The 14,646-nt window shown below is 41.5% G+C and overlaps 1 protein-coding gene across 2 annotated transcripts in view; it reads right to left on the minus strand.

The window, feature by feature from the left end:
• Positions 1 to 6,516: 6,516 nt before the first annotated feature.
• noc3l (NOC3-like DNA replication regulator) overlaps positions 6,517 to 14,646 on the minus strand; it is a 39,099-nt gene continuing 30,969 nt past the window's right edge. For both annotated transcript variants that reach the window (XM_084077933.1, XM_084077934.1), the window contains exons 16-21: positions 14,357 to 14,428; positions 13,084 to 13,265; positions 11,748 to 11,876; positions 9,939 to 10,036; positions 9,651 to 9,735; positions 6,517 to 7,012 (exon numbers count right to left, since the gene is read on the minus strand). In XM_084077933.1, coding sequence (XP_083934059.1) covers positions 6,881 to 7,012; positions 9,651 to 9,735; positions 9,939 to 10,036; positions 11,748 to 11,876; positions 13,084 to 13,265; positions 14,357 to 14,428 — 698 coding nt within the window. In that variant the 3' untranslated portion in view covers positions 6,517 to 6,880. The remainder of the gene's footprint in view (positions 7,013 to 9,650; positions 9,736 to 9,938; positions 10,037 to 11,747; positions 11,877 to 13,083; positions 13,266 to 14,356; positions 14,429 to 14,646) is intronic.

Genomic DNA, 14,646 nt, shown 5'->3' on the forward strand with positions numbered 1-14,646 from the left:
TATGTTGACAGATTAGTAAGCTTTGTGTCACTCAGAGTGTTTACCTTATTAAAGTGTTGAAGAAATGAGTCCAGGCTGTAAACTTCACTCCTCCAGTGTCAACATGCACTGACAAGTGATTCCTGTCAATCAAGAGGAAAAGAGTCAATCATTCATGTGCTGTGGATAATTAAAGCACACACACACACACACACACACACACACACACACACACACACACACACACACACACACACACACACACACACACAGACAGCAGGTCTACAAGCTCATAGCGCGGCGCTATGAGCTTGTAGATCTGCTATTTTTTTGGAAAAATCGTGGAAATTGTGTGCAAATCTTTGAATATATATTTTCAAAGCGAACATTTGTACCTCAAATCTTTGCCTCTGGGGGATTCTATAAATGTCTTCTAAATCCTGACAGTTTTTTGAAAAAAACTTGTTGCCATAATATCAGTGGTTCTCTAACTTTTTTTAAGTATTTGGCCGTGGACCCCCATCTCAAAATATGTTGTTCCGCTGACCCCCATAAGTTGTAACATGAGTTGAAAATGTTCGCTTAAAAATATATATATTCAAAGATTTGCAAAAATGTTCAAGATTTTTCAAAAATAGCAGATCTACAAGCTCATAGCGCGGCACTCGGTGCCGCACTAAAATGCTGCACTAAAATAGCAGATCATGAGCTTGTAGATCTGCTATTTTTGAAAGATCTTGAGCATTTGGACAAATCTTTGAATATGTATTTTTTAAAGCGAATATTTGCAAATCAAATCTTTGCTTCTGGGGGGTCCCTGGAACAAAACATTTTGAGATGGGGGGTCCGGGGCCAAATACATAATACAATGTTCACTAAAATCCTAACAGTATGTTGCTATATCAGTGCTCCATGTCAAAGACCCCCAAAATGTATTTGGCCAGGGACCCCCCAGAAGCACAAATCGGAGTTAAAAATGTTCGCTTTAAAACACATGCCGTGCTATGAGCTTGTAGATCTGCTATTTTTGAATAGCCAAAGAGATCTTAAAATGACACAGATGCGTTCCCGGTCTTAAAGGGTTAAAGTGGATAATTCTTGTCATGTCCGTCATCACCACCTGACCACCAGCAGCATGACAGAACATTAAGATAATGGTTGAAAATAAACAAGCTGTATAGACCTAATCATCATCACATCACCACAACCAAACAACTTGTGTTGTTGTTCAAATGTACTGTATGTTTACTAATAATTATATTGTACCTGATTACGATCTACTGTATATCTGCAAAGTAAATAGTAACTAGTTTTCAAGTAATTGTAGTGGAGTTTGTTTAAAGAAATGGCCGCCGCCATTCACTGCAATACAGCATAGCCCATATATTTAATATACGGTAATATATTACATATATAGTAACTAGTTTTCAAGTAATTGTTCATTCACTGCAATACAGCCCATATATTTGCTTCTGTTAGAGCTATAATGATAATATATTATATAATATATTCAAGGAATCCAATTAAATAGGTTCCACGACTAAAAAAAAACCAATAGTACGTAAAACTCACACTGGGGGTAAAATATGCACATTTCATCAACAAAATAAGTGTCAACAAGGTGACATTAAAATGTTGCCCCTATAAAAACTTTAAGAGGTACAACCTCTTATGTACATGCCATGTAGTTGTACTATATGTATGTCTGTCTGACTGTATGTGTATATGTCTGTGTACAATTATCTAGCCAGTCACACAAGTAATGCAACTAATTAGATCTCCTCTTGTAAAGGGTATTGGAGCAACCGAGTTAGCGGACACAACTCAGACCTGTGTCTATGATGGTTCTATTAAACTAACACACAATACAAACACACTCTAACACTTTTAGGCCAGTAGGTTATAAACCAAGAAAACGAAACACAAACAACAACACAACTACAAATTACTGACATAAGATATACACAAAAAACTATAAAACATATCAAAAATATATACATTTATCGTGGTGTAAACAGGCTCTCAATTCTTACCGTCAGTCTCTCGGAGCTCGCAATGGAAAATGACGAATGCAGCAATAACACCCTGGTAACTAGTAGCACTGATGCATACAGAACACTTTATCCTGTTCAGTGAGCATCCACTCTATTTATATGGGTTGGTCTACCATGTGGGTGTTACCTTCTGTTGATTAATCATGTGACTTGTGTATTGTCTTAAATGTGGAAACACAGGCTTTAGCACTGTTCCCCCCCAAGCCCCCTATCTAATCAATGACCTAATCAATCAACCCTCTCAACACTCTCATGTGACACGTGCAAAGTCCCCTGATTTCAACAATGTAGCTCAGAGAGGGAGGGGACCTTTTTTATTTTGTATTATTTGACATTTACACAAAATGATCTTCTTGTTCTTCCCCTGTCTAACTGTCTGAAAAATGCTAAACAGTGTTGGGCAAGTTACTTTATTTTAGTAATAAATTACTATTACTTATTACTTCATTTTAAAGTAATACATTTCGTTACATATTACTGTCTGAGCAACAGTAATATATTGATATTACATATTACCTTTTAGTTACTTTAAAAAAAAAAGCTAAAATTGAGCAATTAAATAATCTAGATTTTGTATTATTATTATTAGCCCACAAATTATTTTTGGGACACAGACATGGCAGATGGGCATAGGCGGCGGGTGAGCTTGACAATTGGGAAGGCTGGGGGTCGGGCGCCGAAATCCATGCAAAAACAATCCGGTTTCTGGATGGATTTTGTTAGTTTCTTTTTGTTTTTTGGTTACTTTATTTCGGTTATAGTGTTAGGGTTAGGTTATTTAATTCTTATTTTTGCCTGATTATACTGATTTATTATCAAAAAATTAACTAAGTAATGCTGTGCACATATATTACAGTATCAATACTGCAATGTAGACATAACATTTTGGCATCAAAATGTACTTAAAGTAGGAGTTCACCCAAAAAATGACTTATTTTCTATCGATTGCACACCCTATGAAGCCTTGAATCCATGGATTCTTTTTTGTTTTTGTCGCATTCCTAAGCTAATAATTTGATTCCTGTCTCCTACCGGCTAATGTATCCGGTAGGAGACACAAAGTAGATTATTTGTGTCTCCTACCGGAAATACACACGGTCATCAAATTATTGTCTTAGGAATGCCACAAAAACAAAAATAAATCCATGAAATCAAGGCTTCATGGGGTGTGTAATTGATTGAAAATAAGTCATTTTTTGGGTGAACTCGTCCTTTAAAGTACCAAAAGTAGAACATACTCATTATGCAGAATGTCCCATTTCACAACTTTTCAAATTGTATAAAAATAATTTGAAAATAGCAGATCTACAAGCCCACAATGCGAGCTTGAAGATCGGCTATTTTCAAATCGCCAAATTGTATATAAGGCTGAAGTGGTTAATGTATGTTTTGTAATAATAGTCAACATCTACAAAGTTTCACTGTGGACAAACCTGATATCAGATCTGAAAGCCCTGCTGACTTGATGATGCAGGGGGGTTAGGTTAATACTTTGACAGGGGCCATTTTAGAATTGCAGCCTCCTGGAGGTGTATCTTTGGGGCAGTTTTGAAAGTGCAGTGGCGTGCACAGACATTTTGAGGGGCAGGTGCTCAAGTAAATTATACTTTTTTTTTGTTTACTTGGTCTGCTCTTTTTTCCCTCTACACCTATACCTCTTTGCCTAAAATAGCCGATCTACAAGCCCACAACGCCTCGCAGCGCGAGGCGTTGTGAGCATGTAGATCTGCCGAGTTCATTCCCTTTGTTGAGCCAAATCTGGGTTCAACATGATCCGTGGAGCTGCCTCTGGTGTTATGATCGTGGACTTCATTTACGTTTTGGAAGTATTTTTGACAAATACAGGGGGATCCCAATGTTGTGTCGAATCTTGTAGACCAGGCCCATAGCCAGAGACGTGCACAGATAGACTCTAGGTGGCGCTAGAGCACCTACCCTTTGCCCTCTTGACCAAAAGTGCCCTTTTGAAAAGAAGAAAAAAAAAGTTGTTGTTTTTTTCCAGTTTACAGCAGGGGTCTTCAACAGGGGTCCGGGACCCCTAGGGGGTCCTCAGAGTTACTACAGGGGGTCCACCAAATCTGTATGTGATATGATTTTTCTTTTTACCATAACAACTCGAAACCTAGCATCCCTTTTCTGAGGAGAACTTTAGCCAAAAATAGCAGATCTACAAGCTCACAACGCGCTGCGAGGCGTTGTGGGCTTGTAGATCTGCTATTTTTGGCAAAGAGGTATAGGATGTAGGGGGAAAAAAGAGCAGACCAAGTAAACAAAAAAAAGTATAATTTACTTGAGAACCTGCCCCTCAAAATGTCTGTGCACGCCACTGATAGCAAGTTGCTGTACTGAGCACTTTAAACCTATATACAAATAAAATAGCCGATCTACAAGCTCACAACGACTCGCAGCTGGGGGAACACATCAGCATGTCAACTGAAAGTACAGCTGATTGTGGCCTCTGACTGAGGCTAATCACACTGTCATTATCATATGTGGCCAATCAACACTGTCATAACATGAGTAGCCTGATTTAAATCTAGTAGCAAAGATGACAATGTCAGCTTAAGACAATGACCTCACTCAGCAGCACTCAGAAAATACAATACAATTACCACAGCCAATCAATCAACACTGTCATAATATGAATGGCCTGATTTAAATCTAGCAAACAGATGACATTGTCAGTGGATGACCTCACTCAAGGTTCAGGGACGTGCACAGATAGACTCTAGGTGGTGCTAGAGCGACTGCCCTTTGCCCTCTTGACCAGAAGTGCCCTTTTGAAAAAAAGAAGAACATTTATGGTAAAAAGAAGATTTTTCTTTTTACCATAACCACTCGAAACCTAGCATCCCTTTTCTGAGGAGAACTTTAGCCAAAAATAGCCGCGAGGCGTTGTGAGCTTGTAGATCGGCTATTTTTGGCAAAGAGGTATAGGTGTAGAGGGAAAGAAGAGCAGACCAAGTAAACAAAAAAAAGTATCATTTACTTGAGCACCTGCCCCTCAAAATGTCTGTGCACGACACTGACACACACACACACACACAGGTGCTGAGTCTTTGATTAGACAGCGGGTCTGACGCGTTATGAAACCCACGCCGCGTCCTGGCAAACCCGCTGTGATTGGTCAGTAGTCGCTGTGATTGACAGTTCTCGTTTTTGCTACTATGCCTAAACCTAACCCTAACCCTAACCCTAGTAAAACTATGCCTAAACCTAACCCTAACCCTAACCTCAGTAAAACTAAACCTAACCCTAACCCTAACCTCAGTAAGACTATGCCTGCCAGGGAGCCAATCAGACAGGTAAGGCGGGTCTAAATCCTGGAGCGTTGGTGGAATCCATAATCAGGCGGGTCTGACAGAGCTCATGGTCATTATCCAGAAATGACACACAGTTGAATTCAGCGATTGACCAATCAGAATCAAGCATTCAACCAAGCCGTGCAAAGAACTCTGATAAAAGAGTGCCTCATTACCCAAGATGTTTATGTACACAACCAGTGAAAAGTATTAACACAGTAAACAGGGTACATCTAACCAGTGTTCTTACCGTTTACGCTGAGCTGTTCAGAGCTGTAGACCCGTCCCGTCTAAGTACTGGAACGATAACATTTCTAACGCGATCCGCCATTGCAGAGTGATCGCCCGTCGAAAATAGCTCGTTTTCACCACGGTAAAAAGATGTGGAGGTATAGAGCTTTTTCTCAAGATCCTATAATGGGAGTGGGAGGGAGGTATAGGTTTTTTGGACTGGAGTCACATCCATCAATTCCATTTCACAGGGTCCGCACAGAGCCGTCTGGGAGAAATGCGGGGCCCGGTGCGAAGTCGTGTGCGGAAGCGCGCGCGAGCGATTTTTTTGCGGTTTTGGGCGGATATTTCCAAGTTTTTGGTGGTTATTTGCGGTTATTTCTTTTAATAATTCTTAATAAACGTGATTCTGTTCACTTAAGGAAAAAAAAAAATATATATTTTTTTTTTTGAAGAGACGCGTTTTGAGCCTGTTTTTGATTCTTTTGTGTGACGCTGTAGTATGATCGTAGTAGGGGCGTTAATTTACGGGGAAAACAAGTTAAAATATGGAGATAAGCCAGGGGTCTTCAACAGGGGGTCCGGGACCCCTAGGGGGTCCTCAGAGTTACTACAGGGGGTCCGCCAAATCTAGCAAAAAAAAATAAAAAATAGCCGATCTACAAGCTCACAACGCCTCGCGCTGCGAGGCGTTGTGAGCTTGTAGATCGGCTATTTTTGGCAAAGAGGTATATGTGTATAGAGGAAAAAAAGAGCAGACCAAGTAAAGAAAAAAAAGTTTCATCTGAAACACAATTTTATACAACATAGAGCAGGGGGTCCCTGCTTCATCTCTCTCTCAGCTAGGGGGTCCTTGGCCTGAAAACTTTGAAGACCCCTGAGATAAGAGGTTTCTGCAGCGACAGCAACGATATGTTTAAAATAAATGGTAGGAAACAAAGAAAGCACAAAACCTTTTCACTCCATCTTTACTAACAATGTGTCAACACAAAGAAATGAATGAGTTACATCTTTACTAACAATGTGTCAACACAAAGAAATGAATGAGTTACATCTTTACTAACAATGTGTCAACACAAAGAAATGAATGAGTTACATCTTTACTAACAATGTGTCAACACAAAGAAATGAATGAGTTACAGATTGAAAAGATGTTCAAATAACTGTAGAAAAAAAAAGAAAAAAGCATGAATGTAAATACAGAATGTTGGAGCAGTTTCTGTTACACTGGATCTATTAATCTGTACATTTAACACAACTCCAATTCCTCTGTGTGTGTGTGTGTGTGTGTGTGTGTGTGTGTGTGTGTGTGTGTTATATTGTGTGCTGTGTGTAGGCCTGGGAGAAGTCCATAGGTGTGTGTGTGTCCTGACAGTCTGACAGGACGGTGGACACGTCTCTCTGTAGCTCAGAATCCAACAGGACAGAACCTAGTGTGAAACGATCCTGAAACACAAACACACACACGCACGCACGCAGACACACACACACGCACACACACACACACACGCACACGCGCGCACACACACACACACACACACACACACACACACACACACACGCACGCACACGCACACGCACACGCACACACAATCAAAAGAAAGTATTAATTATACATACATCACATATCCTGTAGTAAGTGCAAAACACAACAAGTTAAAGGTTAAAGAGAACAGTGAAGGAATGGGACCGTTGAGTCGTTAACACATCGACTGCCTAGATCGAGTTAACTCGATAATAGTAATCCAGCGCTCGACTGCCTAGATCGAGTTATCTCGATATTAGGTATTTTCATTGGTTTCATCTGTGATCGCGCGGGTCTGTTTACTTTTCATCATCACTTTCGTTTTCCGCCTACGTCACACTCACCCGAAGCCGGATGTAAAAAAAAAATTTCGTTTCCGGGTCACATCGTTTTTCTCCGGTCATTTTCGTCCAGAATAGAGAAAACCCCTTTTTTGGACACGCTATAAAATACAAAGGGAAAGCTCCCCTTTTATTTTCTTTGGTCCGGGTGACGATCAGGCATCGTCGTCGTGTATCACATCGTATCACAAGCCGATCAGAGATTGTCGAAGACAATCACATCCGGTTCATGTTGTTTTGACTGTTTGAGCCTGGAGGGAGGGGGGGGGGCGAGTCAGCGAGTCATCGAGGGTGTCATTTTGCTGCGCTCTGCTGGTCGATCGTCGTATGTGTTCAAAACCATGGCCTGAGAAACTTAAATGCATTTAAATGCAGAAAATAGAGAAAACAAAAAAAACACGCAAATCGCTGGCAGCCAAGGGGGTAAATTTGGAATAAACTCTGGCAGTCAATGTGTTAAAGGACAAGACCACTTTGGTAGAGGTTTGGGTTGTGTAGTTACCTTGCCATGATGTAACTCCAAAGGTGGACAAGAAATCAAAAATAATTGCGCCATTGATTAGAAATTGATCATTCAAAATATGCTTCTCATTGACTTACATTGTACGGTAAAACAGCTCTCAAAGTCACTCTTTTAGCACGTAAACGAAGACAAACAAAGCTGATTCAGACAATATAGAACATCACCAAACCCAGTACTGTTTTTTTTTTTATAAAAATGTCAACTTCTTATTGATTTTAGTATTTGAAAATCCGGATCCGGATCTGGATCCGCGGATCCAATCCGGGTTTTCTTCTAAATAAAAATAGCAGAATCAACAGGAAGCTAACATTTTTATCCAAAAAAAAGAACTGGGTGTGGTGATGTTCTATATCACACATGGGCAACATACGGCCCGGGGGCCGGACCCGGCCCTTTGACCATCTCAATCCGGCCCGCCAAGTCATAAAAAAAAAAGAAATGCCCCCCCCCCCCCAATTTTTTTTAAAAAAATATCTACATTTTAAAAGGCTGCCATATGTTACGGGTTTTGAGACAAATTAATTAAACTCCAATTAATATTAATTCATATTTGCCATTTGAGTACATACCTGCATTCCTCCATCCGTATGTACTCAAATGTTTTATGTTTATAATGTAACAGTGAAACAGTCTGCTGTGAGTTCATCATATAATGAATGCGATGTGAATGCAATGTGTTTTATCAGTGACCTATGGAGAGGTGCATATCAGATAAGATAAGATACGGCATTGACGTGGATTGTTTCATGTGATCTATTCATTGTAATCTCGTACAGAGTACATCAGAGTGATACAAAAAGAAAGAGAAAGATCAACATTTTGTTGATGAACATTGTTGTTGTGAAAGCAAGGACCTTATTCTAATGTAGTCTGGCATGTCTACCAAATTCATGCAGTTTCAACATCATTCAGCACTTACAGTATGTGTTTCAAGTTTCAATTCAATTGTACAATGAATGTGTGGCCCTTCACTCATTTTATCGAAGATAGTGTGGCCCTCTGGAAATAAATGCTGCCCACCCCTGTTCTATATTGTCTGAATCAACTTTGTTTCGTCCATTTACGTGCTAAAAGAGTGACTTTGAGAACTGTTTCAGCGTACAATGTAAGTCAATGAGGAGCATATTTTGAATTATCAATTTCTAATCAATGGAGCAATTATTTTTGCTTTCTTGTCCACCTTTGGATTTACAAAATGGCAAAGTAACTACACAACCCACACCTCTAGCAAAGTGGTCTTGCCCTTTAAGGAACCGGAATTGTTAAAATCCTAAAAGGATCACAACCCTATATATATTATTCAGATATAACCGTGATTGGCAGATAACGGTTGGATTTGAATTCACGGATATAACCGTGAACGGCAGGTAATGTGTTAAAATATATGGCTTTCTTTCTACCACTTTCTCCCAATCCAGCCTGATTGGTCTTTTTCTCACTTCCCTGAACAGGGTCCCATTTCACTTTTTTTTCCCATTTGAGTTTTACGTTGGGCAACACTGGACCCGCCCTTGTACTTCTGTTGATAACTTGTAGATCTGTCATTTGTCCATCCTGACTACTTGATGTGTGACAAACGCAGGAACAGTGAAGTGGTGGAAAGCAGCTACAGGTTGCATTAAGGCCGGTACATTTCAATCTCGGTGTGTGTGTGTGTGTGTGTGTGTGTGTGTGTGTGTGTGTGTGTCTCTCTACCTTCTTGTTGGTGTTGGGTGCAGACACGGCAGGGTTAAAGGTCATGTCTGTAAAACTGTAGTCTTCAAACAGTTCCTCTGGTAACCTGGAACACACACACACACACACACACACACACACACACACACACACACACACAGTTGAGTGACTGACAGTCTGCCATAGTGAACGAATCAGTGAATAAATGAAAAAAAAATAGTGAATCAGCAAATGAATGAATAAATGAATAAATGAATAAATGAATGAGTGAGTGAGTGAGGTGGGTGAGTGAGTGAGGTGGGTGTGTACCTGCGGCTCAGCTCAGTGGTCAGAGAGCCACTCCCCTCGCTGGGCGCTCCACGACTCAGATGAGACGCAAACCTACGAACCACAGGATGGTAGTGTCTCTGTAACACACACACACACACACACACACACACACACACACACACACACACACACACACACACACACACACACACACACACACACACACACACACACACACACACACACACACACACACATCTGTGTCACTTTTGATTTGAGCTAAAAAGCATTGTTTTGCACTTTGGCTATTCAAAAAATAGCAGATCTACAAGCTCAAGCGCTAAGAGCTTGTAGATCTGCTATTTTTGAAAAATCGTGAAAAGGTGTGCAAATCTTTGAATATATATTGTTTTAAAGCGAAAAATGTTAACTCAAATCTATGCTTCCGGGGGTCCCTGGAACATATATTTTTAGATGGGGGTCCGTGGCCAAATACATGTCATTTTGGGGGTCCTTGACATGGAAAAAAGAACCACTGATATTATGGCGACATACTGTAAGTCAAAGTAAAAAAAACTGTTGAATCCCCCAGAAGCAAAGATTTGAGTTACAAATGTTCGCTTTTGTAACTAAAATCTCAAGATTTGCCCAAAAAAAAAATACGATTTTTCAAAAATAGCCAAAGTGTAAAATTATGCTTTTTAGCTCAAGTGAAAAAGTGACACAGATGCGTTCCAGGTCTTAATGGGTTAAAGTAAAACCAGAACTACTTTGTATACAGTTCTGTTGAGTTTTGATTTATCTTTATTCTTGCTGTCCGTGTCCTGATTCCTGAATGAATTGATTGATTGAATATTTTATTAGACAAAAATGCAAAACAGCACAAGTACAGTTAAAACACTTCTCTAGTCTAAAAGGTCCGTCCAAAAAAGTCCTTGCGGTCTTGTTTCCATTGAGGTCCTTGTATTCAATTCATAAACAATGAAGCTCGTAAACGTCAGAATACTGTACGTAACAACGTTGTGATTGATTCTGCCAGATACACTGATCAAGGTTTTCATTGGCTTGTTTTGTTGTTAAAAAGCTGGTGAAATGGCTTTTTCTGTCGATTTTATTTTGAAGTTTCAGTCCGAAACGGTAGCCTGTACGTTTCTGAACCAATCAGAAGGTCTCGTCCTCTTGGCCTATGGGAAGGCATTAGCCAGAGAAGGCTAATGTTTGTAGGACGCTCTGCTTCTAAATTCTGCCGATTTTCGCCGTTTTTTTTTCTCACGCTGTTAGATAAAGCCCCCAAGGTTGGTGCCCTGCGCTGCTGCGCTGATTTTATCCACCAGATTGGGACGTTCACGGCATATTTTGCACCATTACGGTGCGTTCATCATCGGTGACGAGTGCCTCTAACAGCCGCTGCTGGCTGCGTGCACGCAGCGAGGCAATGCGAGGCGATGCGAGGCGACGCGAGTCATATCTCTACCCCTGTGCCTAATGGCTGTACATGGGGCCGACGGGTGCTTTAGAGTGATTGTGTGAGTGTGGCTTCAGGAAGTAAATTCCTAGCCTCGATCTCCAGGCTTTTATTTTTTAGTTTTGCTAAAAAATAAAAGCTTGGAAATTCCTGTCCCAGCTGTTGGTGCGCAAAAGCGCCTCGCGTCATCTGATGTGGTGCGCATTTTTTATTTTGGGTGCGCATGCGCACCTGCGCACCAGTTATGTGCACCCCTGCCCATATTTGCATACTGGGCCATGATTGATCCCTCTCAACTTCGGAGGGAGAGAAATCCAATCTTAACACATTTGTGTGTGTGTGTGTGTGTGTGTGTGTGTGTGTGTGTGTGTGTGTGTGTGTACCTGCAGTGTGTGTAGCTCCCACAATGCAGTGTTCTGGGGGTTGCAGTATTCTGGTTCGTTGAGCTCAGGAAGGTAAACTCCACTCCCCTGGGATTCATTATCCAACAGCATGTCACACCTAGGGAATGCCTGGAGACACACACACACACACACACACACACACACACACACACACCCACACACACACACAATATATATATCTTAGCACGGTACAACACACCACTGGTTCCCACCTAAAAGATAACATATCTTTCTAGTCGCTCCACTTTGGTCGTGCTTAGGGATGGAGATCGAAACCCGGTTCTATTTCACAACCGCTTCCCAATTTATTGAGACCCGGGTGTCCATGAGGTTTGGGCTTAGCCATCTTCTCATGGAGCTTTGCTAGCGGTCTGGGGTTGCGTCATTATTTGCTCGTAGACCTATGAGTGATCCTATGACTTCAGGAGAACCGTAGACCCGGAAATAACGTGATCACAACAAACCCAGCCCCGTCTGATCTAATGATAAAGTTTCTCTGCTTTCTTGTTTTTTTCCTGCGTTTTTGTTGAGAACAAGCTATATTCAACAGCCAATAACTAAAGAACGGAGGGTCTGGGTGACATGCTTTCTTTCCCAGATAGAAGCAGAGACAATCCTCCGTCTTTTGTGACACTCTGTGTGTCGATCGTCCCCGAGCTAAATACTCTGTGGCTCTTGGGGAAAAAAACGCAGGCAGTGGCTGCAGACTGTTCATTTTCTTTTTTTATCCCACGATTGTGTAACCCTTTTTTTTCCACCCGATGCCAATTATCTAAGCGATCCTGGGCGCTACACTCCCCCCACCAGCCCAGGGCCGATCTCATGCCTCCTTCCCTGGTAGGACGTAGCGTGTGGAAGGAACACGTTATTCCAACCAGTTCCTTTCCCCTCCATCAGGCGCCCCGGCTGACCAGGGGGAGGCAGTATAGTGACCAGGATTACAGCATGTTTTTTGTGAGGGTACCTACCCTAGGAGACACGGGGAGAACATGCAAACTCCACACAGAGTAGGCCCTTTCGTCAACCCCACCTAGGGTATGGGCGCTGATGACGCGGAGGAGAAGACACGCCCCCAGCGCCCACAACGTCCCCGGCGGGAATCGAACCCAGGACCTTCTAGCTGTGAGGCGACAGCGCTACCGACTGCTACACTGTGCCGCAGACTGTTCTGAGTTAATCAGACCAGGAAGATGGTTCCTCACGTCTATTTCTCTCATTCTACTATACTTGTGGGGACATTAGGCCTCACAAGTATAGTAACACACACACACACACACACACACACACACACACACACACACACAGTGTGTCTTACATGCAGCACAGCCCTGCAGGAGGCTAGCAGTCCCACGGCGGCGTTGGGCAGGGTGTGCACACTGAGCGTGCCCAGCCTCTTGACGAATGACATCGCTCGCTGCAGGGTCACCTGCTTCCGGCGCCGCGTCAGCATCACGTCCAGGCAGCGCAGCACGATGATGATGTCATCATTGCGCTTCCCTAGAGGGGGGATGGAGTGAGAGTGTTACAATTATTCATTTTCCCCGTTCCAAGTCTTCCATATTAAGTGTCGGTGGTTTATTATGTTTTCCTTATAATCATTAAAGGTAGGGTAAGTGATATTTTTGGGTTAAAACAAAAAGTATTGTGTTAAAAGGTTATAGCTCTATATTGTGATAGTAATCATTGCTATAGAGTGTTTGTTCAGTAACAGGAGTCTCCCTGTCTCTCCAGCTCTTTAATAAACAGAAAATACATTTTTCGGTAGGTGTCAAAATCTCAGCCAATCAGGAGAAAGTACCCATTTTTAAGCTTCATTTTTATAGTGTTCCAGTTCCAATTTTGCCTGCTCATTTCTTAGTGTCATCACTTCACATTTCACTTGTTTAATCTGTATCCTGATTGAGTTCTCTTTCCTGGTTGGATAAAATTGGAAATGAAACTGAAACTGAAACGAAAATGCATTTTCTGTTTAATAAAGAGCTGGAGAGACAAGGAGACTCCTTTTACTGAACAAACACTCTATAGCAATGAGTACTATCACAATATAGAGCTATTTAACAATTATTTTAACCAACGCAAATCACTTACCCTACCTTTAAGTATCATTATAATTCATAATGTATTCATAATTTTTAAACATAATTTTTAACACAGATGAAGAGATTTAAATGTTGTGGAAGTTTGAAATTACCGGAATGATAAAATTATTTTTCCCCTTTCCCACATTTAAGCTGTTTATTCGTGTTTTTTGGTGAACGGCCCTCGCAGACTATGGGATCTGTAGTCGTGGTTGCGGCCCCATAGCCCGGATGGACGGCGGATGGGAATGACGGGTACGGACTGGCAGTACAATAACTCAGTATTCATCACTATATGACTGGAGTATGGACATGATGTTACAATCAGAGAGGAACTATTCTCAGCGGCACTTTTCAAAAACAATCACAAACGTTACACAAGCACAAGAAATATCAATGAAACATTTGCATAAGATGTGAGAGGTAAACGTTTGTGTTGGGCAGCAGCTGTGTGTGTGTGTGTGTGTGTGTGTGTGTGTGTGTGTGTGTGTGTGTGTGTGCGTAACTCACCAGCATCTAGTTGTAGTAATGTTTCATACAACTGAGAATAGAACTTCAATGGATCAATGTTGAGAACGTCACCTACACACACAAACACACACACACACACACACACACACACACACACACACACACACACACACACACACACACACACACACACACACACACACACACACACACACACACACACACATACATTTAGATGCTGTGTGTCATCTATTTCATATGCATACAGTAGACATGTATCAGATGCTCTTATTCAGAGTGACTTAAACAAGGTAAACACACACATAGAA

This window comes from Gymnoscopelus microlampas (assembly GCF_963454915.1).
Source record: "Gymnoscopelus microlampas genome assembly, chromosome: 14".
NCBI classification, from domain to species: Eukaryota; Metazoa; Chordata; class Actinopteri; order Myctophiformes; family Myctophidae; genus Gymnoscopelus; species Gymnoscopelus microlampas.